Source organism: Wyeomyia smithii, chromosome 3 (genome assembly GCF_029784165.1).
Source record: "Wyeomyia smithii strain HCP4-BCI-WySm-NY-G18 chromosome 3, ASM2978416v1, whole genome shotgun sequence".
Classification (NCBI taxonomy): domain Eukaryota; kingdom Metazoa; phylum Arthropoda; class Insecta; order Diptera; family Culicidae; genus Wyeomyia; species Wyeomyia smithii.
The window spans coordinates 276,016,440-276,040,310 of record NC_073696.1 but is presented as its reverse complement, the minus strand read 5'-3'; the positions used below and the strand labels follow the sequence as shown (position 1 = coordinate 276,040,310).

Below are 23,871 nucleotides of genomic sequence, written 5' to 3'. Positions count from 1 at the left end.
ATTTGAGCCAAAAAGCTGGCCAAAAGTCCAAGTCGCTCTGTTTTGGTAGTAATTGCATAAATTTACATCAAAAACGTGTTATTTTCGTATAATCAACACAAAAAAGTGACATCCATTTAAAACGACACCCAATATATTAAATATTACTTTAAATTCGCTTACTCTATTTTTTTAGTGTCTTTTTACACATGATATAAAACAAAAATTTAGAAATTTCCATATAAATCTTCATTTAATAAAATGTCAATAAAATAAAAAAGAGGAACCAGGAGGAAGATTTTTCTTTTCGTATATTTTCAGAAGGCTTTGACCTTTCTGTCAATGAATAAAGCTTCGACGGGACTTGCCCGGAAGGTTACTAAATTATAAAATTAATTTCACAATATGGATTTTTCGCGGTCGGTTTTCACAATCACTTATTTTGTTAACAATCCATGATTATTTTATGAATTCAACGTTTTAAATATTGCAGAACATTTTACTTATCTTGTAGATTATGTCCTGTGAGAGGGAAAAACTATTTGACAAAATTTTTCAACTTTTTACGCCACCCGAGCAGTAGCACGTATTTTTAAAACTAATCAATTTACTGTGGAATAACTACGAAATATAACAGTTTAGTTTATGTGATAAGACACCAATGGGTTCTGGGATAGCATGAGGGTATGTTTTAACTGAAATCAATTAAAAATGATGAAAATCGTGTATTTTGTAAGTCGGACTTTTGGCCAACTTTTTGCGTCAAATACTCCTATGTGCGCCAGCCTGAACCTGAACGGCAATTGAAAATTCTCCTGTTTTAGAAAGGTCGATCAGGTGATATTGTATCTATGATTTGTATCTATAATTTCGAACTTCTGCAGACATCGGACTAGACTTTTCGGGCTCTACCTTTGTAGATGGCGTGCCTTGAAAAGTATAGTTCCGCTCCCTCAATGAATCGATCACAGTGGACGCATTTCTTGCGTCGGTGGAGAGGCTCTAGTTCGATAGTTCTCCCTCATTTGTAGCGTCACACATTTTGCTGCCCTCATGGTTTTTCGCATCTATCACCACTTGGCACTCCTGTGCGTACTCTCGTCGGATCTCTCAATTTTCATACATTGGTCAGCTAGATGTGAAAGGTTTCTGATGGTAATCTGAAAAAACGTTCGGGCCATGGATGGGTCGAAGACGTCTGTGAAATGAAATGCCGACCATTAACTAGATTATACTTACCTCACCAAACAGTCCCAAGCCATGGTGTGGCCTTTGCTTTACGCAAGACTCGTCTCCATTCCACTCGATCCATGGCTGCAGTTCGCCAGCTCTGCAGTCTGCGTAAGGTCCGCAGGTCGTCTTCCACCTTGCCCGCTGTGCACCTCTCTGTCTCGTCACTGACGGATTGGTTTCAAGAACCATCTTTACCGGGCTGTCGTCCGACATCCTTACAACATGCCAAGCCCACCACAACCTGTCTATCTTAGCGGTGTGGGGAGCCATCTCCTGCAGTTCGTAGTTCATTCGCCTTCTTCACACTCCGTTTTCCAACTGCAGTCCACCGAAGATGGTACGCAACACCTTCCGCTCGAAGACCGCAAGTCCATGTCTTATACCCGTTAAAGACTACTGGTCTGATCAGCGTCTTGTAGATGGTTAACTTGGTGCGGTGACGAATTCCACTCGATCAGAGCGTCCTCCGGAGACCAAAGTATGCACGATTTTCTGCCATAATGCACCGTTGAATTTCTCTGCTGGTATCGTTGTTGGCAGTTACCAGTGAGCCCAGATACACGAACTCATCGACCACCTCGATTTCATCACCACCAACTTGAACTTGAGGTGGGAGGTTAGCGCTGTCTTCTCGTGAACCCCTTCTTTTCATGTACTTCGTCTTCGATGCATTGATGACCAGTCCAATCCGTTTGGCTTCAGCCTTTAGTCCGATGTACGTATCCGCCATCTTCACAAAGGTCCGAGCCACAATGTCGATATCGTCGGCGAAACCAAACAGTTGAACCGACTTTTGAATATCGTGTTAATCCCCGCTCTCCTAATGATACCATCTAGGGCAATGTTAAACAGTAGGCACGAGAGACCATCCTTGCCTTAGACCTCTTCGGGTTTTGACACGTTATATTCGCGGCATTTCTGTATAACCTGCCGAACCGCGAATATCTGATCCGTGGATGGCAGAGTATTTGGGAGAGTACCTGGTAGGCGGCGTTCAGCAGAGCGGTTGCCAGATAGTTGCAGCACTCCAGCTTGTCGCCCTTTTTATATTTATTTATTTATTTCGTCAAACAAAAGTAGACTACATATGTTTAAAACTAACTTACATGCTATATGCTATTTATACTAGTGGGAGCAAGAAAAAGAGTTTATACATAATTGAATAATAATTTATTCACTTGACGGATTATTACAATGAATGTTTTCTATCGATTTAAATTGCGCGTTGAGTTGAAATATTGTTTCAATTTAGTTCTCGACATAGAAAAGTCAATTGTTTCACAGTGTTGGTTATACACTAACATCATTTGATTAATTGGCCCGTATTTAGCATAATTGTTTCGTTGATGATTTAAAGAAAACAAAGTCCGAGTTCGTAAATTTCTAGAAAGTACATAAAGATTGAGTTTTGATAATATTTCGGGTGAATCGACACGTTGAGATACGATATCGTTAACAAATGACATCATTGCGAATTCACGACGGGCTTTTAATGATTGGATGTCAATAAGTCTGCAGCGTTCGTCATATGATGGTAGGGGAAATGACGTCCATCGTAGATTACGAAGTGCATATAACAGGAATTGTTTTTGCACTGATTCTATTCTGTTTACATGTGTTGCAGAAAACGGAGACCATACAATGCTACAGTATTCTAAAAGTGACCTGACATAGGAATTATAAAGTGTTTTTATTGTGTATGGATCTTGGAAATTATAGCAGAAACGTTTTATAAAACTGAGCATGTTACTAGCCTTATTAATAATTGTATTGTAGTGATCAGTGAATGTTAATTTTGAGTCGAGTATGACTCCTAGGTCCCTAACTCGTTCACTTTTCTCTACTACCTGATCTCCTAAGGAAATCATATTGCTTGGCATGTTTCTTATTCTGCCAAAAGCCATCAAACTACATTTTTTAACGTTTAGCTGAAGAAGGCCTTTTTTACACCAAATGTAAAAATATTTTATCTCGTTACGAAAAATATTTACATCATCAGCGTTTTTAATTTCAATGAAAAGTTTAATATCGTCGGCATAAATAAGAATTTTTACATGTTTTAGAATAAAGGAAATGTCGTTTATAAATAATATAAATAGTAGAGGGCCCAAGTGAGAGCCTTGAGGAACTCCTGAGGTTACCTGAATAGGTTTCGATATTCTACCTTTAAATTTGACTGTTTGTTGACGATCTGTCAAATACGATTCAATCCATTTGAGTAATTGTGGATGAATTCCAATATTTCGTAACTTGAAGAGAAGCAGGGGTATATCAATGCGATCGAAAGCTTTACTGAAGTCAGTATATAAGGTTTCAACATAATTACCTTTATCCATTGCGTTCAAAGAGAAGTTAATAAACTCGAGTAAGTTAGTTGTTGTTGAGCGCCCTTTGAAAAAACCGTGTTGCGTTGGGGTAATTCTATTTTTTATTTGGTGGAATAACTTTTTGTTTATTATTGCTTCAAAAAGCTTAGGTATACAGGAAAGAATGGCTATGCCTCGATAGTTGCTAATGTCGGTTTTTTTACCAGATTTGAACACAGGCACTAGATATGAGTTTTTCCAGAATTTCGGGAAGCAACCGGATTCCAACGACATATTGAAAATCAAGAACAGTGGGGAAGTTAGCTCTTTAGCTAAATGTTTCATGAATGCTGGCGGAATTCCGTCTGGTCCCGGACCTTTAGACGCATCCAGAGCTTTTAAAGTATCTTCAATTTCGCGTGCGCTGACATGTTCAATATTGAAATAGTTGGGAAACTCAGGAAAGTTGGTGAAGAATGTATAGTCACGATCAGATTCGGAGAAAGTTGTATAATTTTGTTGAAAAAAATCAGCAAATAGATCAGAGATGTATGCCGAGTTCTCTTCAACTTTGTCATGCAGTTGCATTTTTGAAGGAAAATTTTCAGATTTTAACTTTGATTTAACATATTTGAAAAAATTTTTTGGACAGGATTTGATTTCAAGCTCAGTCTTTGAAGTGAACTCTTCAAACGCGTTACTAATGGCATCGTTTAATTCGCCGCAAATGTTAAAATAAGTTGTTAAAGCATCACGATTTTTATGAGTTTTGTATTTTTTATGTGCTTTTTGTTTTTTTAAATTTTTAATTTGTCTATTGTACCAGACTGGGTATTTGGAATTGCCATGACGTCTTATTCTTTTCAATGGTATTTCGCTAATAAATAAATCCGATAATATGTTATAAAAATTTTCTATAGCCGAATCGACGTTTCCGTCTTCAAACAATACATCTTGCCAGTTGATACTATTTAGTTTACGTTTTAATTCATCATAGTTTGCTGACTGAAAGTCAAAAACATCTTCGAATTCATATTCGTCAGGTCTTTTATTCACATGCACAAATAAAGAAAACTCTATTGCTGTATGATATCCTTCGTTCTTCCATAATGGTTGTAATGAATTCGTCACACAAAAGTCTTCACTAATGTTGGACATTAACAGATCTAGATAACAATTTTGTCCATTTTTCACATGATTTATTTGATTAAGACCAAGACTAGAGGTTTTATCAAAAAGAAGTTGCAGCGTTTCATTTTCGCCAATAATAGGAAGTAAAATGCTATGGTTATCGATGTCCGGAATAAAATCAATGTTGCGTTGGTTGAAATCACCGTATATGTGGAGTTTTACTTCAGGTAACAGCTTAGATGCAATATTTTCAACAACATGAAGAAACTTTTCAAAGATTTCATTCCGCGCATTATTTGGAGGGAAATAGACAGAGACAAATACGTGTGTCTCTCCTGCTAGTTCTGCTTTCACCCAAACATGTTCGAACTCTTTAAACTGAATAGTGTCGATAAGCGCTGAATTAAAGTCTACTGACACCGCAATCAACACACCACCACCGGATTTCATTTCAGATAATTGATAGTTACGGTCATTTCTATAGACATTATATCGGCAACCGAAGACTTCTTCGCTGCGAACACCCTCATCCCAGCTGGTTTCGGTTGCTAAAATAACAGAAAATGAACAGGATAGTACATTTTTTTGAATTTCGTTAATTTTGTGAGCGCCTCGCATGCGGTTAAAACTTTGGCAATATACAGAGATCTCGGTAGTGGTGGGGTGTTCGAGTGTAGAAGCTAAAGAATGAGACTCATTATTAACAGAAGTGTTTACCAGAGCAGAGCAGGTCGCGTCATTTCCTACATCTCTAGGTTGAACAAAATTATCACCAGTAACGGTCCTCTGATGAGTGAGTCAATTGCGTTGAAGACACAAGTGCCTAGATGAGCACGCAATGCATTGTGAAGTAGGAAGGTGTGCAGGACCGCTGATCATCTGGGGTTGAGAAAGTGAAAACTCGTCGTTCGCCGGGTATGGGTTAAGAGTTTCGCCTCTTTGAAATTGAATCGTAGGAATGAAGTTAGATTGAGGTCTGGAGAATCGTTCTTTCGCTGCTGCAAGAAGCACTCTGTCAGGTGGTAACAGTTGATTTGCATGGAAACGATTAGAGTTGATGTGTTGTTGATTATTGTAGGAGTTGGTGACGTTATTCTGTTGCCTGTTGGCCATGTTATAGTTGGGGCTATTGTTATTATTCCAAAAACTGTTGTTGACGTTACGGTTGTGGTTGGTATATCTACGGTTACTATTGGTGTTGAAGTTGTAGTTGTTTCGATTGGTACTTTGATGGTTATTATCGAGATTTCTGTTAAAGTTGAAGTTGCGATTCTGGTTCTGATTGTTGTTGTTATTGTTGAAGTAGTTCTTATTGTTGCGGTTGTTGTTGGAATTGTTATTATTATTGTAGTAATTGCTGTTGTAGTTATTTCTATTGTTATTGACAAAGTTGTTGTTATTATCGTTGTTGTTGTTGTGAATGATATGGTTATGCCTAGGGTTGTTGTTTCTGTTGTAATTATTTCGCCTATAATGATATAGATGAGACACACAATACCCTCCATCCACTCCTCCGGTACTCGTTCTTACTCCCAAACCTTGACAATGACCCAGTGCACGGCTGTAGCCAGTGCTTCTTTACCATATTTCAATAGCTCGCTTGGAAGTTGGTCCACTCCAGCAGCTTTATTGTTTTTCAGCCGGCCAATCTCCTCCTCCACCTCCAGGAGAACGAGGGGTGGATTCCTGATGTCTTCTGCTCGTGCACCAAGATCAGTTGCCATACCGTCCTTGCGTTCTACTGCATCGCTGTTTAGAAGCTCTTCGAAGTGCTGTTTCCATCTTTCGATCACCTCTCGTCTGTAAGGATGTTGCCGTCCAAGCTCATGCACATATAGGCTTCGGCACCAAGCCTTTACGGGAACTGTTCAGCTTCTCGTAGAACTTCCGAGTGTCGTTAGCTTGGTACAGCTCTTCCATCGCCACGCGATCTCGATCCTCTTGCTGGCGCTTCTTCCTTCGGAGGACTAAGTTTTGGCTGTTCCGTGCCTGTCGGTATCGTTCCACGTTCGCTCTCATACGGTGTTGCAGCATTCTCGCCCGTGCTGCATTCTTCTCCTCGACTAACCGTTTGCATTCGCCGTCAAACCAGTCGTTTCTATGATTCGGGGCCCGTGTACCTCAACTCCTCAACTTGCACATCCTTGCGTTGAAGGCTGTTACCCCATCGCGCGTTAGCCGGTTCCCAGCTCGCTGGTGGTGCCACAACTCTGGTAGAAAGTAGCTTTTCCATATATTCTGTCCTGTCCAACAAAGTTCCTGCAGCGCCACGACTTCGAAGTTGCGTAGATGTAGCTCGTCGTAGATTATCCTGTCGCATCCTGGAAAGCAGAGCGATTTGCAGTTCCATGTTCTAAGTTTCCAATCGTAGTCCTTATTTCGTTGCCTAGGTCCAAGCCGATTGTTCCGATCCGTATTATCTTTTACGTTGTTTAAAACATGTTGTTTTCCGGGGTGGCTCGTTGGGCCTTACCCAACCCCCTGTCTCGCCGGGTACCACCGTGTCAGCTCTGTTTAGAGTCCCACACTGATTCGATGCCCTAATAAATATAATGAATGAGAACTGCATAGATATTTTCGATCTTCCCTGCTTTAAAAAAGTAGGAGGGTGGTATTCAAGACACGACCGCATGACGTTGACTACCGTATTCTTAAAAAAAAAATATTCCATTGAAGCAAATAGTAGAGGGAATTGCAACGCTTCTTTTACAAAACTTCTGTAACAAAATTTCGAGGCTCCAAAAGGTACCATTCTCCGATTATTCTCGTCCAGAATTCCAGCCATTTTAGTATTTTGCAGTAGCCATTTATTGCTAACAGCCACCAGCATTACGGGTGAAATCGGCACGAGATGACCGGTACTATTTTGTCTTTCCTCCTTTCAGCTGCTAACACCTAGCGCTGTCGTGAAATTAACATCAACATAAACATGCATTTTTGCAAGGTTTTTTCCGCTAGCAACAGCAGTTGTAAAACATAAAATTCAACTAACCGCTTCTATTATAAAACTGCGAGGCACCAAAAGGTGCCAGTTGCCGATTTCTTGTTTACTGGTTTCCGTCCAGAATTCCAGCCATTTTAGTATTTTGCAGTAGCCACCAGCATCACGGGTCAAACCGGCACGAGATGACCGGTACTATTTTGTTTTTCCTCCTTTTAGCTGCTAACACCGAGCGTCCGTATGTACCCGGTACGGTTTAATAATGAAACTGATGGGGTGAAATGTTCGAACGATACGTTTTATACCAAGGCTTCGTCAGATAATTAGAAAGAGGGATGGGCTACATAGATGATGGAATGGTAGAGACAAATGTTTCTTGAAAGCTGCGCCGGCCGCTGTCATAATATTAACACCAACACAAACATGCATTTTTGCAAGGTTTTTTCCGCTAGCAGCAGCATTTGGTAAAACAGAAAATTCAATTTGCCGCTTCTGTAACAAAATTTAGAGGCACCAAAAGGTGCCAGTTGCCGATAACATTGTTGTTTTCTGGTTAATCTACTAAAAGCCACCAGCATAACGGGTGAAACCGGCACGAGATGACCGGTACTATTTTGTCTTTCCTCCTTTCAGCTGCTAACACCTAGCGCTGTCGTGAAATTAACATCAACATAAACATGCATTTTTGCAAGGTTTTTTTTCCGCTAGCAACAGCAATTGTAAAACATAAAATTCAACTAACCGCTTCTATTATAAAACTGCGAGGCACCAAAAGGTGCCAGTTGCCGATTTCTTGTTTACTGGTTTCCGTCCAGAATTCCAGCCATTTTAGTATTTTGCAGTAGCCACCAGCATCACGGGTCAAACCGGCACGAGATGACCGGTACTATTTTGTTTTTCCTCCTTTTAGCTGCTAACACCGAGCGTCCGTATGTACCCGGTACGGTTTAATAATGAAACTGATGGGGTGAAATGTTCGAACGATACGTTTTATACCAAGGCTTCGTCAGATAATTAGAAAGAGGGATGGGCTACATAGATGATGGAATGGTAGAGACAAATGTTTCTTGAAAGCTGCGCCGGCCGCTGTCATAATATTAACACCAACACAAACATGCATTTTTGCAAGGTTTTTTCCGCTAGCAGCAGCATTTGGTAAAACAGAAAATTCAATTTGCCGCTTCTGTAACAAAATTTAGAGGCACCAAAAGGTGCCAGTTGCCGATAACATTGTTGTTTTCTGGTTAATCTACTAAAAGCCACCAGCATAACGGGTGAAACCGGCACGAGATGACCGGTACTATTTTGTCTTTCCTCCTTTCAGCTGCTAACACCTAGCGCTGTCGTGAAATTAACATCAACATAAACATGCATTTTTGCAAGGTTTTTTTTCCGCTAGCAACAGCAATTGTAAAACATAAAATTCAACTAACCGCTTCTATTATAAAACTGCGAGGCACCAAAAGGTGCCAGTTGCCGATTTCTTGTTTACTGGTTTCCGTCCAGAATTCCAGCCATTTTAGTATTTTGCAGTAGCCACCAGCATCACGGGTCAAACCGGCACGAGATGACCGGTACTATTTTGTTTTTCCTCCTTTTAGTTGCTAACACCGAGCGTCCGTATGTATCCGGTACGGTTTAATAATGAAACTGATGGGGTAAAATGTTCCAACGATACGTTTTATACCAAGGCTTCGTCAGATAAATAGAAAGAGGGATGGGCTACATAGATGATGGAATGGTAGAGACAAATGTTTCTTGAAAGCTGCGCCGGCCGCTGTCATAATATTAACACCAACACAAACATGCATTTTTGCAAGGTTTTTTCCGCTAGCAGCAGCATTTGGTAAAACAGAAAATTCAATTAGCCGCTTCTGTACCAAAATTTCGAGGCACCAAAAGGTGCCAGTTGCCGATTATAGTTTCCTGGTTAGTCCGTCCAGAATTCCAGCCATTTAAGTGTTTTGCAGTAGCCATTTACTACTAAAGCCACCAGCATTACGGGTGAAACCGGCACGAGATGACCGGTACTATTTTGTATTTCCTCCTTTCAGCTGCTATCACCTAGCGTCCGCATGTCACTGGTGCGGTTTTGGAATCAGAATGATGGGGCGCCGGCCGCTGTCGTAAAATTAACACCAACAAAAAGATGCATATTTGCAAGGTTTTTTCCGCTAGCAGCAGCATAAACATCGGAAACAGAAAGTGACAACAACAATAACAACAAAGTCAGATCGATTGTATCCGTTAGTGTCGACTGTGCTTGGGAAGAGAGGTAGTGATTGGCTGCGCGGTATGATTTAGACAATCGATATTAATTACCAATTTTTCAATAGTGTATCTCAAACAATAGTTTGTTTTTGTTACATAAATTTAACCGTAAAAGAATTTCTGATCGATTGATGCCAAAACCTCGAAAACCTGATTATAGATGACTGCAAAATAAGCGCTCAAAACCTGACCACTTTTCTCTGGTTTTCCCTGGTTGAATTACTAGATTTTTAAATTCAGGGGCCTAACTTCGATATAGACGTTAGTCAACGTCAAAAAACTTACTGATGTTTTGCCACATAGAGCACCGTAAGCCGGTGTGAAATTGTGCCTGTGGGGGTAGGATTGTGCCTTACAAACATGGCGATAATAAGACCAATCTTTCTTGAATAAGTTTCCTCGAATATTTAACCAAGAAATACTAATCTTCTGACCCGGAAGAGATGGATGACAAGTCACGGGTCAGATGGCAGAATCTCACCCCGGCTGACGATATAAAAGCAAAGCAAAGCCTTGGTGCTACACATTCCGATTCGGAACTCGACCTTCTGTTTATTATACACAGACTTCGCAGCCAACTGTTAAGCGTACAGGACAATTGCGGGGCCAGCGCTACGATCCTACTAATACTAACAGTCTCTCCCGAGCCGAGACTCGAACCTACGACAACTGGCTTGTTAGGCTAGCATCGTACCTCGAGACCAGCTGGGAGGGTCAATGACGATATACATTTTTCAAATATTGTGCTTTTGTTAAAATAATACTTTTAAGAATGGCGTATTTTGAATTTAACTACAGCTACAGCTCAAAGTTGTATACCTATTAGTCAAAATTGTTATGGGAGCAATAATAATGCTCGAACTGTACTATTGCAAAAAATCTTCGTTTTTATTCAATGTATCGAACAATTTACTAGCAAACCAGATCGAAATTTCTGTTGTGCGCATTATCAAAACAATCTCTGATATCTACAAAAAAAAAATGGAAAACATTCCAACCTTCCATCGCCAGGTTCATCCCGGAGGACTACATCCAATGCCTGCTAGAATTCCGTCCCAATTTCCTGTTCGTGGTGCCCTCGCTGATGCTGTTCCTAGCTACCCATCCCAAGGTAACCGCCGATCACCTCTCGAGCGTGGACACGTTGCTGGTGGGTGCGGCGGCGGCATCCATCCAACTGCAGGAAAAGTTCAAACAAAAATGCGGCCGTGAGGTGGACATTGCGCAGGGTTACGGAATGACTGAGAGTTCCCCCGTTACTCTCTGCACCCCGTACAAGTACGATCTGTCGAAGGTTGGCACCTGCGGCCAGCTGTACCCGAACACTAAGGCTAGGATCGTGTCACTAGCGGACGGAAGCAATCTTGGACCGCATCAGCCCGGCGAGCTGCACGTTCGTGGCCCACAGATTATGAAGGGATACCTGAACAATAACCCGGCGACACGGGAAACCTTGGACGACGAAGGCTGGCTGCACACCGGTGATGTGGCCTACTACGATCAGGACGGATACTTCTACATCGTGGATCGCACCAAGGAACTCATCAAAGTCAAAGGCAATCAGGTGAGGGTGACACTAGTCTACGATATATCGCACGAATTGGCTTTTATTTGTTACACCTAAACACGTATTTTTAGTAAAATAATTACAGCAGGTTAAAAACTTATAATGGTTAGCTGCAGCCTTGCATGGATTGGAACAAAGTAGTGTCTAACATTTACTGAAGAAAGAGAAGAAGGGGATAGGACAGGGTTTCTAGGTCTGTTTCTCTCTGTGTGTTTGTGTTGTTTTGTTTGTGCCTAAAGCTTCATAACATGAGTTTATTGGTCCATCGGTTCTACGCTGGACTCATCTACATCCATGGCGTTGTCGTCGGACTTGGTCAACGCATCAGAAACTACGTCCGCAGCCATGGGAACTACCGCATCACTGGCGGTTGCATTTGAATTGGATGTTTCCTCTTCATCAGTTGCCATTACATTTTCTGCGGCCATCAGTGGAGCAAAAACTGCTGTCTCCATTTCATCAGAAGCTGCCGATAGGGTAACCGTCGATTGCTGCTGTTCGTCCACTGCTGGTTTGGGAATTGTTTCATCTGAGGTTATAATGGAGGCTTCCGTTGGCAGCTCGATGGCCTGCGTAGGGTTCTCGTCGAGAGTGACTTCGGGGATGGGAACGACTGCCTCCGTTTCGAGTTCACTTTCAGTCATGACCGGTTCTGGGTCATTTGGTACGACCTCCACGATTGCTTCCTGGGGTTCTTCTGTTTGAACAATTTCGGCAAGATGGACGACCGTCTCCAAACTTTCAGTCAAATTACTGGTTAAATTCTGTGCACTAGGCATAGGCGATAAGTCCAAGTTAATACTACAAGCATCACTTTCCAATGATTCGGAAGAGTCAGCATTGAGATCGTCCTTTGGTTCCGTAGTTTCTTCAGGGGCAACTGTCGTCTTTTGTGACGGGAGATTTTCCACCGAAAGTTTCGCTTGTTTCGCTAGGGGCTGTCCATCGTCAATTGGGTCATCTGGGGTGCTACTAATAGTTGTGGATTGCTCACCAAGGTTGTCATCCGGAGAGCGAGATTCTACGGTCGATGGAACCTCAGCAGTCGGTTCCTTTAATATCAGTTCAGCCGATTCGGGTTTCGCTTCGGTTGGTGGCGCAATTGCATCAACTGCATCAATTTTAGGTTCGTCATCGGTTTTTCCTTCCTGTAATTGTGTTGCATCCTTACTCTTCTCTTCAGGGTCATTTTGAACTGCAGCAGGGTTTTGCTCTTTCGGAACAGATTTTTCACCGATTGTCTCTTCGGTATCCGGGACATCACTGGATGGATGATCAGCTAGAGAGTCTTCACTATTCGCGAGAGCGACCGACGCATCCGAAACATTCTCTGCTTCAGTTTTATCCTCTTTTTGGGTCTCGATTACTGCAGTAAGAGTGACTTCATCCGTAGATTCGTCATCTTTCACTGCTGCTGTTGCTACCACCGTCGTCGGAGTCGTAGCAGTTGTTGCTGTCGTCGTGATGGTGGATGATGGCGGTGAAGACGACGACGAAGAGGATGCCGATGCCGGCGACGATGACGTCGAAGCAGAGGACGAAGTAGAATTGGCCACCATTTCACCCGAGTCAATACCAAATGCCTCATTGTCCATCTCGATATCCACGCACACATCGTCACCATTTACGGTAGAGTCCAGTGAGTCACCATTTTCGCTATCGTAGCGTCTGCGGCCAGGTTCCTGCGTACTAACTACTGCAAAGAAAATGTGTAAAACGTAAAAACGCTATTAAAACTTGCATTTTTGTTTTTCTTTTTTATGTTAGGTATCCCCAACAGAGCTGGAAAATCTAATTCTCGAATTGCCTGAAGTGTCGGACGTCGCGGTGGCTGGCATTGCGGACGAAACGGCCGGAGAACTACCACGTGCCTATGTAGTACTAAAGCAGGGACAAAGCCTGGACGAACAGGTCGTCATTGATCACGTGAAAGGCCGAGTGGTCAAATACAAGCAGCTGGCCGCGGGTGTGATGTTCGTCAAGGAAATTCCACGTAATGCCGGGGGAAAAATACAACGCCACCAGCTGCATCTCCTTGGGGCACAACTGGATGACTGATGTGTTTAAGAATAAAGTTTTTTTTTCGTTGTCTTAAGTAAGAGAAAATTTACAACACTAACGAAAATTTTGAGATTGTCTTTTAGATGTACATTTTATGTTTTATGTGTTTTAAGGGTTTAGTTATGTGGAAGAGAGAAAGAGCATGAAAATAAAACATTTGTTGATTTTATTCCTCTGTAGATATCCTTTCTGTGTCATTTACCGTTGTGTTATAATTCCCCGAAACCCAAACTCACGCTATAAGGTTAGAATCAAATCTTTCTTTCGGGAAAATGTCTCAAATGCGTGGGTTTCAGGGAGATAAATTTTGTCATAAGCAAAAAACAAAATTGTGTTTTTTGGTGCTACCTAACATTTGAAGCTGATAGAACCCCCACCAGAAAGAGAAAAGCAACCACTTACCAAGTATATTCTTCTCGACCGCTCTCATAAACTTATCAATGCGTGTGTACTGTTTGCGTGGCTCCGTTAGCAATTCACAGATTCGCTGCACCGTAAACGGAGCCGAGTTGAAGGCGTCCAATCGATCCACCAGCGTTTGTCTCATACGATGGTAGTTGAAAGGGTCAACGTTCGGACATTGTGGCAAACCTGTGCAAACGAAATACAATGCATACAGTAACAATAAAATGTCATCCTGCGAAGCCCTACTTACCCGCAAGGCGCGGCGTATTATCATGGAAATCCGTGATCACATGTAGCAGCTTCTCGCGGAAAAGATGCTTCACGACAGCCCAGCGGTAAACCGTGTCACCGGTGCGGGCCACAAAGCTCAGGTAGTCGTCCAGTTCCCGCGGAATCTCCTTCTGCTTCAACTTGGTGAAACGTTCCAGAAGTTGTAGGACTTCTTCCGGATTCTCCATGATATACGAACCGATAGCAACGAAATGACGCGTCTGGCGATTAATTCGAAGGCAATTAGTCAGGAAATAAAAGCACACAACAAGCCACCCGATATCGAACAAAACCAAACAACACTCTTTGCTGCTTCAACTCGACACCGCCATTAATCAGCCGGGTTCGGTGGAGTACGCCGACGAAAGTCTACACAATCGTCGACGATGGGGTAAATTGGGTCAGGGTTGAATTCACATTTTCCTGCGAGAGAAGGGAAAAAATCAGGGGAGTATAAACTTCAAAATTTTGCCTACCAATCATGAATTCATCATGGTGTCGAAATTCCATTTAAAATGCTTACACAAAATATCTTATTCATCGAAAGTGCACATTGTATTGAAAATAAACGTTGAGTCTTGATTTTTCACATCTATAAAGGTATTTTTTCGAGAATAAGTCAATGAACAATTATAGACTATCGCAAGGTGACGTCACGCACCTTAGTTTGACAGATACTGGTAACTTTGTTTACCTTCGGATGACGCAGTTTAGTTCTCAATATTTCAATTCTGACCACAATTTGCTTTAAATGTTGTGCGTGAGGTGCCAGTATACTAAGAACAATTACAAACTGAATAGCATTTTCACTACGCACACGATTGCTCCACCAGAAAAAAGCACAAAATCTTAAACATAAACATTGTTACCACTAACTGTCAGAAAAGTGAGGTTAAAGAGATTCGGTGAGATGGTCTATGGGACGTTAACTCTATTTCAACTGTTTTAGGGCAAACCAACCAAAAAGCGGGTACCAGAATCGCTGGTACCAGAATCAATGAGTGGTAGATGAAAAATGTATGGAGTTTGACAGCCACAAGAGCCCCCTGGAAAAAATCCAATATTTAAAAATAGACGCTTTTATGTGCGGTAGGTCAGCGGATCTGTGCTTTTTGTAGAAATTCCATTCTTGAATTGAGTTAGTTCCATAAAATGGTACATAATCCAACTTGGGTTGATTAGCTATACCAGTTTTCGTATATCATCTGAAAGAGCTGCGTTTTTTTAGCGGAACATGATTCAAGAAAGTTATTCGTTGTTCTTCGGTTTTTTGAATCAGTTAGCGCTCAACTTCCAAGTAGAGCAGACGCGAACTTTTTGCGATACATCGGAAGTCGTGCACGAAGTTTTACTGAAATCATTTTCCAAAGCTAAGAGCTCTGGCCACTACCGGCCCCAGCTTTTTTCTTTTCGCCCATACCGCGGCCGTTCCTAAACCACGTGGTCATATTTTGATCACTTTTTATACCCCCCGTACCCCCCCGTGGTCTTTCGTGGTCTCGTGGCCAACCCCCCCCCCCCTTGCGACTTTAACCACGTGGTCTTTTCATTTGTCAAGTGCCAAAAATTCGCTTGAATTATTTACATTTTTTATTATTAAACTTTCAGTACATTCTATATTTCTAAAACTGTTAACTCCGCCTGTTACGATTCTCTTGGTTCAGTTTAGCCTTTACGAATAGACTTGAATTATTGAGAACTGTAGCAGAGGGTTCAAAGCCCCTGTAAAGGAGGATGGTTGCAACAGCTCTTAACCATGGCTGTTGCGTAAAATCCAATGGTTAAAACCCCTAAGCTAAGGTGTTATGCGACCCGTGCCGATGGATGTCGTGGTGGGGGGGGTTTAAGAAATACCCAGCCTCTAACGGAGCCTGTGGAGTACCAGGGCACCCTTCACAGTAATTAGCCCTTACTGCATCACGCGGGTCACTGATGCAGCGGACTCTTCTTTACCCAGCGACTCGTGGGAATTTTATGAACGACAGAACTTCACAAAATTCGGCCACCGGCAGCCTTTCTTTGCCGGAACCCATGGACTCATCGGAGCGTAGTCCAATAAAAACAAACGCACCGGGCAGAACGGAGGAGATGGAGCATGAGGATGATTTCAACCTCGACAGCGAATCGCTGGACGGAGGACCCTCAGCTTCATCCTTAATCCTACTTTCTCCACAAGGGAATGACGAAAGTCAAATGGACTTAGTTCCCGGTCCACAGACAAGGCCCGATGACGAAGGGAAACCCGAATCATCGGCACCCCTTGTCAAGCGACTTTCAAATGCGCAAAGGCGGCGACTGAGCAAAAATCTTCGCTCCGGTCTCTCGTACGAAGAAGCCAGGAAGCTGGCCCTCCTTCCAACAGAGCAGCCTGCTCAATCGAACCAAGTTGCCGTCAAGCGACAGACGAGAAGATTCTTTGTTCACTCCAGAATCAGAACGACCATCTCTCTACCAAAATGTGGCGAGTCTGTAACCGCAAATTGGTAAAGACCTTGGTCGAACTAGTTCTGGATATTGACGAAGAATCGGCCAAACTCGTTGAGAGTAGAAATTATGAACTGCACTACGGTTTCGGCAAAGCACGCATCCGAAAGGTCAGCGGAAGGCCGAACGTCACAGGCGGGAAAGACTCCGTCGCAATGTCAGGGAAGGTACGTGCGGGTAACTCCTCCGGGAGTACTCTGCCACCACCCAGGCAAAACGATCCTGCGAATGGGCTAAAGGTTCGCGTGGGAAACTCCTCCGGGAGTGCCCCACAACCACCCAAACGCAACCCTGCGATTGGGAAGGTACGCGCAGGATGCTCCCCCGTGAGTGCCCTGTCACCACCCAAAAAACGCAACCCCGCGGCTGCTCGGACGGTTCCGCCGAAGACTCGCAAGAGTGTGAAGCATCAACCACCGAAAAGTCGCACCCCCCGGAGTCAAAAACCGCCACAGTGTGCGCGACGACCTTCTGTTGCCAATCGACTGCTGCAACCGAAGCCGAACAGTGAGGAAGAGCAACTTCCATCAACCAGCCAAACCGCTGTTGGCAGCCGTCAGCCAATACCAGGATCATCTTCCGATCCGGACAAAGACGGCAACTTCACTGCAAAGTGAGCAGCCTTCGCTGCGTGCAAGCGAATCTCCATCACGCAAAAGGCGCCTCGGGTGTTCTTTGCAGGAGATTCGCCAAAAAGCAGCTAGCGGCTGCTTTCATCCAGGAGCCGTGGATCAACGAATCCAAAGTTCTCGGACTTAACGCTCCTAACGGTAGGTTAATCTACTGTGACACGCAGTCCAAACCAAGGACTGCAATTCTGCTAAATAGAGAACTAAATTTTTTACCTATTACAGAATTTATCCAACGCGACGTCGTTGCCGTCACGGTTGAAGTACCGACAACCAGAGGAAAGCAGGAAATGGTTGTCGCGTCGGCCTACTTCCCGGGCGACCAAGGTGATATACCGCCACCCGAAGTTGCTGCGCTCGTGCGGTACTGCAAGGGAATAACCCCACGTTTATCAACGCTATCAGACAGGAGGTCCTTGATCTCACTCTGTGTAGCGCCTCTATTTCTGAAAGGATTAAAAATTGGCATGTCTCCGATGAAACTAGTTTGTCGGACCACAGACACATCGTTTTTATTATAGAGGCTAACCCTCTGAAAAGAGAGCTGTTCAGAAATCCTAAGAATACAGATTGGGAATCCTTTAAGGGACACCTGATCGATTCACGAACTTTCAGTTACAGCAACATTCGAAATTTAGTTGACCTGAATTCGGCAGCAAATGATCTACAAAACAGAATCATGGATGCTTTCGACGCTAACTGTCCACTAACACAGCGGTCAGTATGCCGTGACGTACCCTGGTGGAATGATCAACTTAGTGACCTTCGTCGGGAAACTAGGCGGTTGTTCAACAGGGCGAAAGTCACGTCTAACTGGGACGACTACAGGGCGTCCCTCACTAAGTACAACGCCGAGCTACGCAAGGCTAAACGGAAATCCAGAGTTAGTTTCTGTGAAAGAATCCAAACTCTGCCGGAAGCTACGCGGCTCCAAAAGGCGATGTCCAAAGACCATACTAACGGTTTAGGACAGGTGAGGAAAGAGGATGGATGCCTCACTGTCACTACCAAGGAAACGCTGGAGGTTCTTATAAACACCCACTTTCCTGGATCGACAGAGACCGAAGAACTGAATAGTGATGGGTCGCGGCAGGACAATTCGAGACATATGGCGTCTCGGGAGTCCATCCTGCTGGCCCGTCGACTGTTCACGGAAGCTTCAATAGGTTGGGCTCTAAGCTCATTCGACCCTATGAAGTCTCCTGGTCCAGACGGCATACTACCCATCTTTCTACAAAAATCGGCCGCAGTTATCATGTCCGAACTCATCAACCTCTTCAGAGCCAGCTTTATCCTGGGCCATATTCCGGATAACTGGCTGAAGGTGAAGGTAGTGTTTATCCCCAAAGTTGGAAGAAAGGACAAAACCCTACCTAAAACTTTCAGACCCATAAGTCTGACTTCATCGCTTCTCAAGTTGATGGAGAAAATAATGGATAAATATATCCGTGACGAGTTTCTTAAAGACTCCCCGCTGAACAGGAACCAACATGCATATCAAAGCGGCAAGTCAACAGAAGCTGCTCTTCACAGCTTAGTGACGTTGATTGAAAAGTCCCTAAGTTATCAGGAGACGGCGCTATGTGCCTTTCTTGATATTGAAGGGGCCTTCGATAACACGTCCTTTGCATCAATCGATACGGCTCTTTCTCATAAGGGAATCGACCAAACTTCAAGGAACTGGATACACGCAATGCTCTCTAGCAGAGTGATCACAGCAACCTTGGGAGATTCGTCTGTAACAATGTCAGTGATCAAGGGGTGTCCGCAAGGAGGAGTTCTCTCGCCCTTGTTATGGTCACTAGTTGTCGACGCACTTCTCAACAAGCTTTCACAGCTTGGTTACGAGGTCATTGAATACGCCGATGACATCGTCCTCATCGTCAGAGGTAAAGATGACGCAACTCTGTCGAGCCGAATGCAAACGGCTCTGAATACCACCATGTCATGGTGTTTACAGGAGGGTCTAAACATAAACCCCTTAAAAACAGTCCTAATTACATTCGGCAGACGAAGGACGATCTCCATCACTCCTCCAATACTGAGTGGAGTTAGACTGGGCTTCAGCAATGAAGTCAAATATCTCGGAATTATTCTGGACAAGAAACTGAACTGGTCTGCACAACTGGATCATGCCGCTAAGAAAGCGATCTCAGCGATCTGGGCCTGCAGAACTCCCTTCGGTAAGACCTGGGGACTGAAACCAGACTTGGCACTCTGGTCTTACAAGACCATTGCCCGACCAAGAATCACCTATGCTGCCCTAGTGTGGTGGCCTAAGGTGAACGAAGTGACTGCGCAAGCCAAACTCAAAAAAGTTCAAAGACTTGCATGTCTTTCGGTTACCAGCGCTATGCGAACAACTCCAACTGCAGCCATGGAAGCTATGCTTTGCCTACTACCTCTACATCTTCATGTGAAAAAGGAAGCAGAGCTTGGCGCTCTAAGGTTGCAAAGGAGGAAAACCATACTTGAAGGGGACCAAATCGGCCACCTTCGCATACTTAGGGAGTTCAAACTAACTCCGCTATTAACCACAGTCTCCGACTGGATGGACGTTAGGTCCAACATGGATATTCCATATAGAGTGATTGAAACAAACCGCTCTATGTGGAACAATGGAGGGCCTAATCTTCCACCTGGCATCGTCAATTTTTATACGGACGGCTCGAAAATGGGATCCCTAACGGGATCTGGTATATACGGACCCGGTATCAGGGAAACGTTTTCCCTGGGAAAATGGCCCACCGTTTTTCAAGCAGAGGTATATGCCATATATATCTGCGCAAAAATATGTCTGCAACGCAACTACAGACATGCGAAAATCGGTATATTCTCGGACAGTCAAGCAGCACTACTAGCACTTAAGTCCGTCAAATGCGCTTCCAAACTTGTTTGGGAATGCATTTAAACTCTACGGGAACTTTCCCGACAGAATTCAGTTTTTCTGTTTTGGGTGCCCGGACACTGCGGAGTCGAGGGTAATGAACACGCTGACTACCTAGCAAGACAGGGATCAGCTCAGCGGTTTATTGGTCCCGAGCCGTTTCTGGGTACGTCCATTTCCGCTATCAAAAGCGAACTATTAACTTGGGAAAGGCTAGAAATAGTATCCCAATGGCAACAGGCACAGGGTTGTAGACAAGGCAGGTTGTAGTTTATCTATCCGAACCCTGGAACCGCCAGAAAGCTACTTAGTCTAAATCGTAGTGACCTACGGATAATCACGGGACTCCTCACCGGACACTGTCCCGCTTTTTATCATTTAAAGAAAATCGGCGTAGTGTTGAACGACACCTGCCGATTCTGCAAATCTGAACCAGAGAGTTCAGAGCATTTGCTTTGCTCTTGCGAAGCTCTTGCTTCCTCTAGGTACAACTTCTTAGGAAGTTACCTTTTAACTCCATACCAAGCATGGAGCTCCAATCCCAAGCAGGTCATTAGTTTCATCAACTATGTTGTACCTAATTGGGGTACAGGTTTACAACAAAACAGTTCTACTCCATCGATGAGTACGAACAATCCGTAACCTGTGCACAGCAATCGGGGCCCGCCACAAAAGACAATCAGCAAGAATGTCGCAGTGGCATTTCAGTACCCAGTGCCCTTCAGGCATACAGGGGAAAAAAAAATATTTCTAAAATGCAAAAGCTTCATTCTGGAATTGGTGGACACGAGAAATTATATGTCAGAAAAAAAGACCACGTGGTCATTTCGCTAACCCCCCCACCCCCGTGTGTGGTCTTTCGTGGTCTTTTGACAAACCCCCCCCCCGTCCCCGTCTTCATGACCACGTGGTTTAGGAACGGCCCCTGACTATGCTCATGTACCACGAAAACCGTCATTCGAAGAGTAACACAATTTCGTCGATGCAGTGCTAGAGTTAGAAAAAGATCAAGTTGTGCGAATCCAGCCCAGCCGTAGTTTACAATGTGCCGCCGTAAAGATCAGTGAACTGTCGTTGGCCCAAAAGATAGTCGAAAAGCATGACAACAAACATGAAACGGAGATTGATGGTAAAATGTATAAGATACGCATTAGGATGGAGGACGGAGCAGTAGAAGTAAAATTGTTCGATCTATCTGAAGATGTGTCCGACGAAACAATTGCTGATTTCCTCCGCGCCTACGGAGAGGTACTCTCAATACGTGAGTTGATGTGGGACGAGAGGTTTACGTTTGGTGGAATCCCAAGCGGTGTACGGGAAGGGAAAATGATCGTGAAGGAGAATATACCATCCTACGTCGTCATCTACGGAGAGACAACTGCCTTGTCTTACTACGGCCAACTGCAGACATGCAGGCACTGCAATGAGTTTGTTCACAGTGGAATATCCTGTGTCCAGAACAAAAAACTACTAGTCCAGAAGCTTGACTCTGATCAGTCATATACAAACATCGTGAAGCAAACCAAACCGAAACAGCTCCGTACGTTAACGATCAAACCAAAGCTTGCCAAGTCGGAGGTAAACAGCATCCTGGCAGGACCGTCGCAGGCAGCGGCTTTACCCACTTCGCAAGAGCGAAACGAAGACTTTAAACTGCCATCGCAACCACCCTGTACCGAGGAACCGAACCGAAAAGTTACGACTAGCGAACGAGATAGAGGGGGAGACGAAACTGATCGCTCTACAACCTCGTCAAGCACCAGAACATCTCGTAGACGTCCACCGGGTAAAAAGCTTCGACACGACGGAACCAACGATTTACCGGGAGAAGATATTCTTCAAAGGAACTCATGAGTTACAAAAAAAATCACGAATAAAAACTTCTCTAAGTCCATTGAATGACAGTTTGCTCATGTATCTATTATCATTCAATAGCAATTTTTATTCCTTATTCAAAAATCTTTACATTTTTTCCAAAGATTACATTTTGCTCAGAAAATTACACACTCTTTTAGCTGATATATATATATATATATATATATATATATATATATATATATATATATATATATATATATATATATATATATATATATATATATATATATATATATAATCAGTGTTTGTGCTGCCACAAAGAACGCGCAGTAAGAGCTGTATTCCTATTTAGTAAATCAAATGGGTGTAACTGCTAGGATCCAGCACAGAATACTTGCTTGAGATGTTGCAAAAAAATTACTAACCTCCAATTACTTGTTCAATTGCCTTGAAACGAGGCATTTTGCTGTTTATTTTTTGTGCTGCCCCAACAGTGGGGGAATAAAAGCACTATGACAACACGTACACGCAAAAGCTGTTTTCACATTTAGTAAATTGAATGGCCGCGGCAGATTTAGATTGATAGGTTCCAGCACAGAATGTGTTATTGCCAGAATAAAGCAAAACTTCATTGCGGGAAAGGAAACCGAAGTCCTTAAACGTTTGCTGATACTGATATGTGAATTCGGAAAGCCAGCGGTTACTGGCGCAGCCCGTAGCTGCTACGGCCGCAACCCGCTACGCTACGGCTTACTAGGTAAACTATTCTGTCGACCCTTCCAGGAAAAGTCAGCAAGCAACCAATCAGAGAACGTAATTTTTGTCTCAACAAGGCTTGACAATTTTCAACAGTACAATAGTTCGCATAATCTATCAACATATTTCTGAATTTGGGTGGGTGCGTGTATAATTTTTCAATCAATTGCTGTAAGAATGAAGGAAATCGATTGAAAACGAACTGGTTTAGGTATAAGTATTTGAAAAGGGACGAATTTCACCCCTTTTTGTTAATAGATTTTCAGTATACTCCTCTATGTGGTAGCCCAAAGAAAAACGAAACTCTACGTCAAAAGAAGATTTCTCTCCACACTTTCGTGGCTGATACTGCAGCTGTTGCGCTGGTTGCACTGCCGCAATTCATATTACCGAACTGTCACTCGATCGCCCTCAAATAGAAAAATCGTCTGGCTGCGCCGGTAGAGAACTTTAGCTAAACATTCAAAAAGTTAGATAATTATAAATTTGCGTCTTTAAATTTGTGTGTCAAAATAATGAGTTTACTTGTGAGACGCCTTGGCACGGAGATTCTGGCAGCCCGAACCGGATTCAAGTTGCTGCCGCGATCGTTCTGTTCCGCAGCGCTAGAATCAAAGGAAATCGACAAACTGGTCCGCAACAATAAGGTAGTGGTGTTTATGAAGGGCAACCCGGAGGAACCCCGGTGTGGCTTTAGTAATGCGGTAGTCCAGATCCTGCGAATGCATGCCGTTCGGTATGACAGCCACGATGTGCTGCAAAATGAAGCGCTGCGTCAGGGTGAGTTGATTTTGATTGGTCTGATAAGTGGTCAGGCAGGATCTATGGCAGTCTTTTTTCTTTTAAGGTGTCAAGGACTATTCGAACTGGCCAACTATCCCGCAGGTGTTCATCAATGGTGAGTTTGTTGGCGGGTGTGACATAATGCTTCAGATGCATCAAAACGGTGAGTTGATAGACGAACTGAAAAAGGTCGGAATCAAGAGTGCTTTAGTTGAGGACGATGACGGCAGCGATAAGAAGTAGACGATTTCCTGGTTTCCTCACAATATGTTGGTATTTAGTATTAGATGACGTTTTACTTGAGATTTTAATTAATAGCTGCTTGATTAGTCGCATATCTGCTTGTGAAA

At 43.4% G+C, this 23,871-nt stretch overlaps 3 protein-coding genes across 3 annotated transcripts in view; 2 read left to right on the top strand and 1 right to left on the bottom strand.

The window, feature by feature from the left end:
• Nucleotides 1-13,672, top strand: part of LOC129727042 (probable 4-coumarate--CoA ligase 1) — a 57,636-nt gene extending 43,964 nt beyond the window's left edge. Inside the window, exons 4-5 of the mRNA XM_055684429.1 lie at nt 10,873-11,425; nt 13,196-13,672. Coding sequence (XP_055540404.1) covers nt 10,873-11,425; nt 13,196-13,486 — 844 coding nt within the window. The 3' untranslated portion in view covers nt 13,487-13,672. The remainder of the gene's footprint in view (nt 1-10,872; nt 11,426-13,195) is intronic.
• Nucleotides 11,427-14,521, bottom strand: LOC129727041 (serine/threonine-protein phosphatase 4 regulatory subunit 2). The gene is made up of 3 exons (XM_055684428.1): nt 14,145-14,521; nt 13,892-14,080; nt 11,427-13,124 (listed from the first exon to the last, which is right to left on the bottom strand). Exons 1-3 carry the CDS (start codon nt 14,350-14,352, stop codon nt 11,683-11,685), a joined length of 1,839 nt encoding a protein of 612 aa, XP_055540403.1. The 5' UTR covers nt 14,353-14,521; the 3' UTR covers nt 11,427-11,682.
• Nucleotides 14,522-23,139: 8,618 nt separating this feature from the next.
• LOC129727050 (glutaredoxin-related protein 5, mitochondrial) lies at nt 23,140-23,832 on the top strand. Its single transcript, XM_055684442.1, has 2 exons — nt 23,140-23,518; nt 23,586-23,832. Exons 1-2 carry the CDS (start codon nt 23,254-23,256, stop codon nt 23,762-23,764), a joined length of 444 nt encoding a protein of 147 aa, XP_055540417.1. The 5' UTR covers nt 23,140-23,253; the 3' UTR covers nt 23,765-23,832.
• The last annotated feature ends 39 nt before the right edge of the window (nt 23,833-23,871 follow it).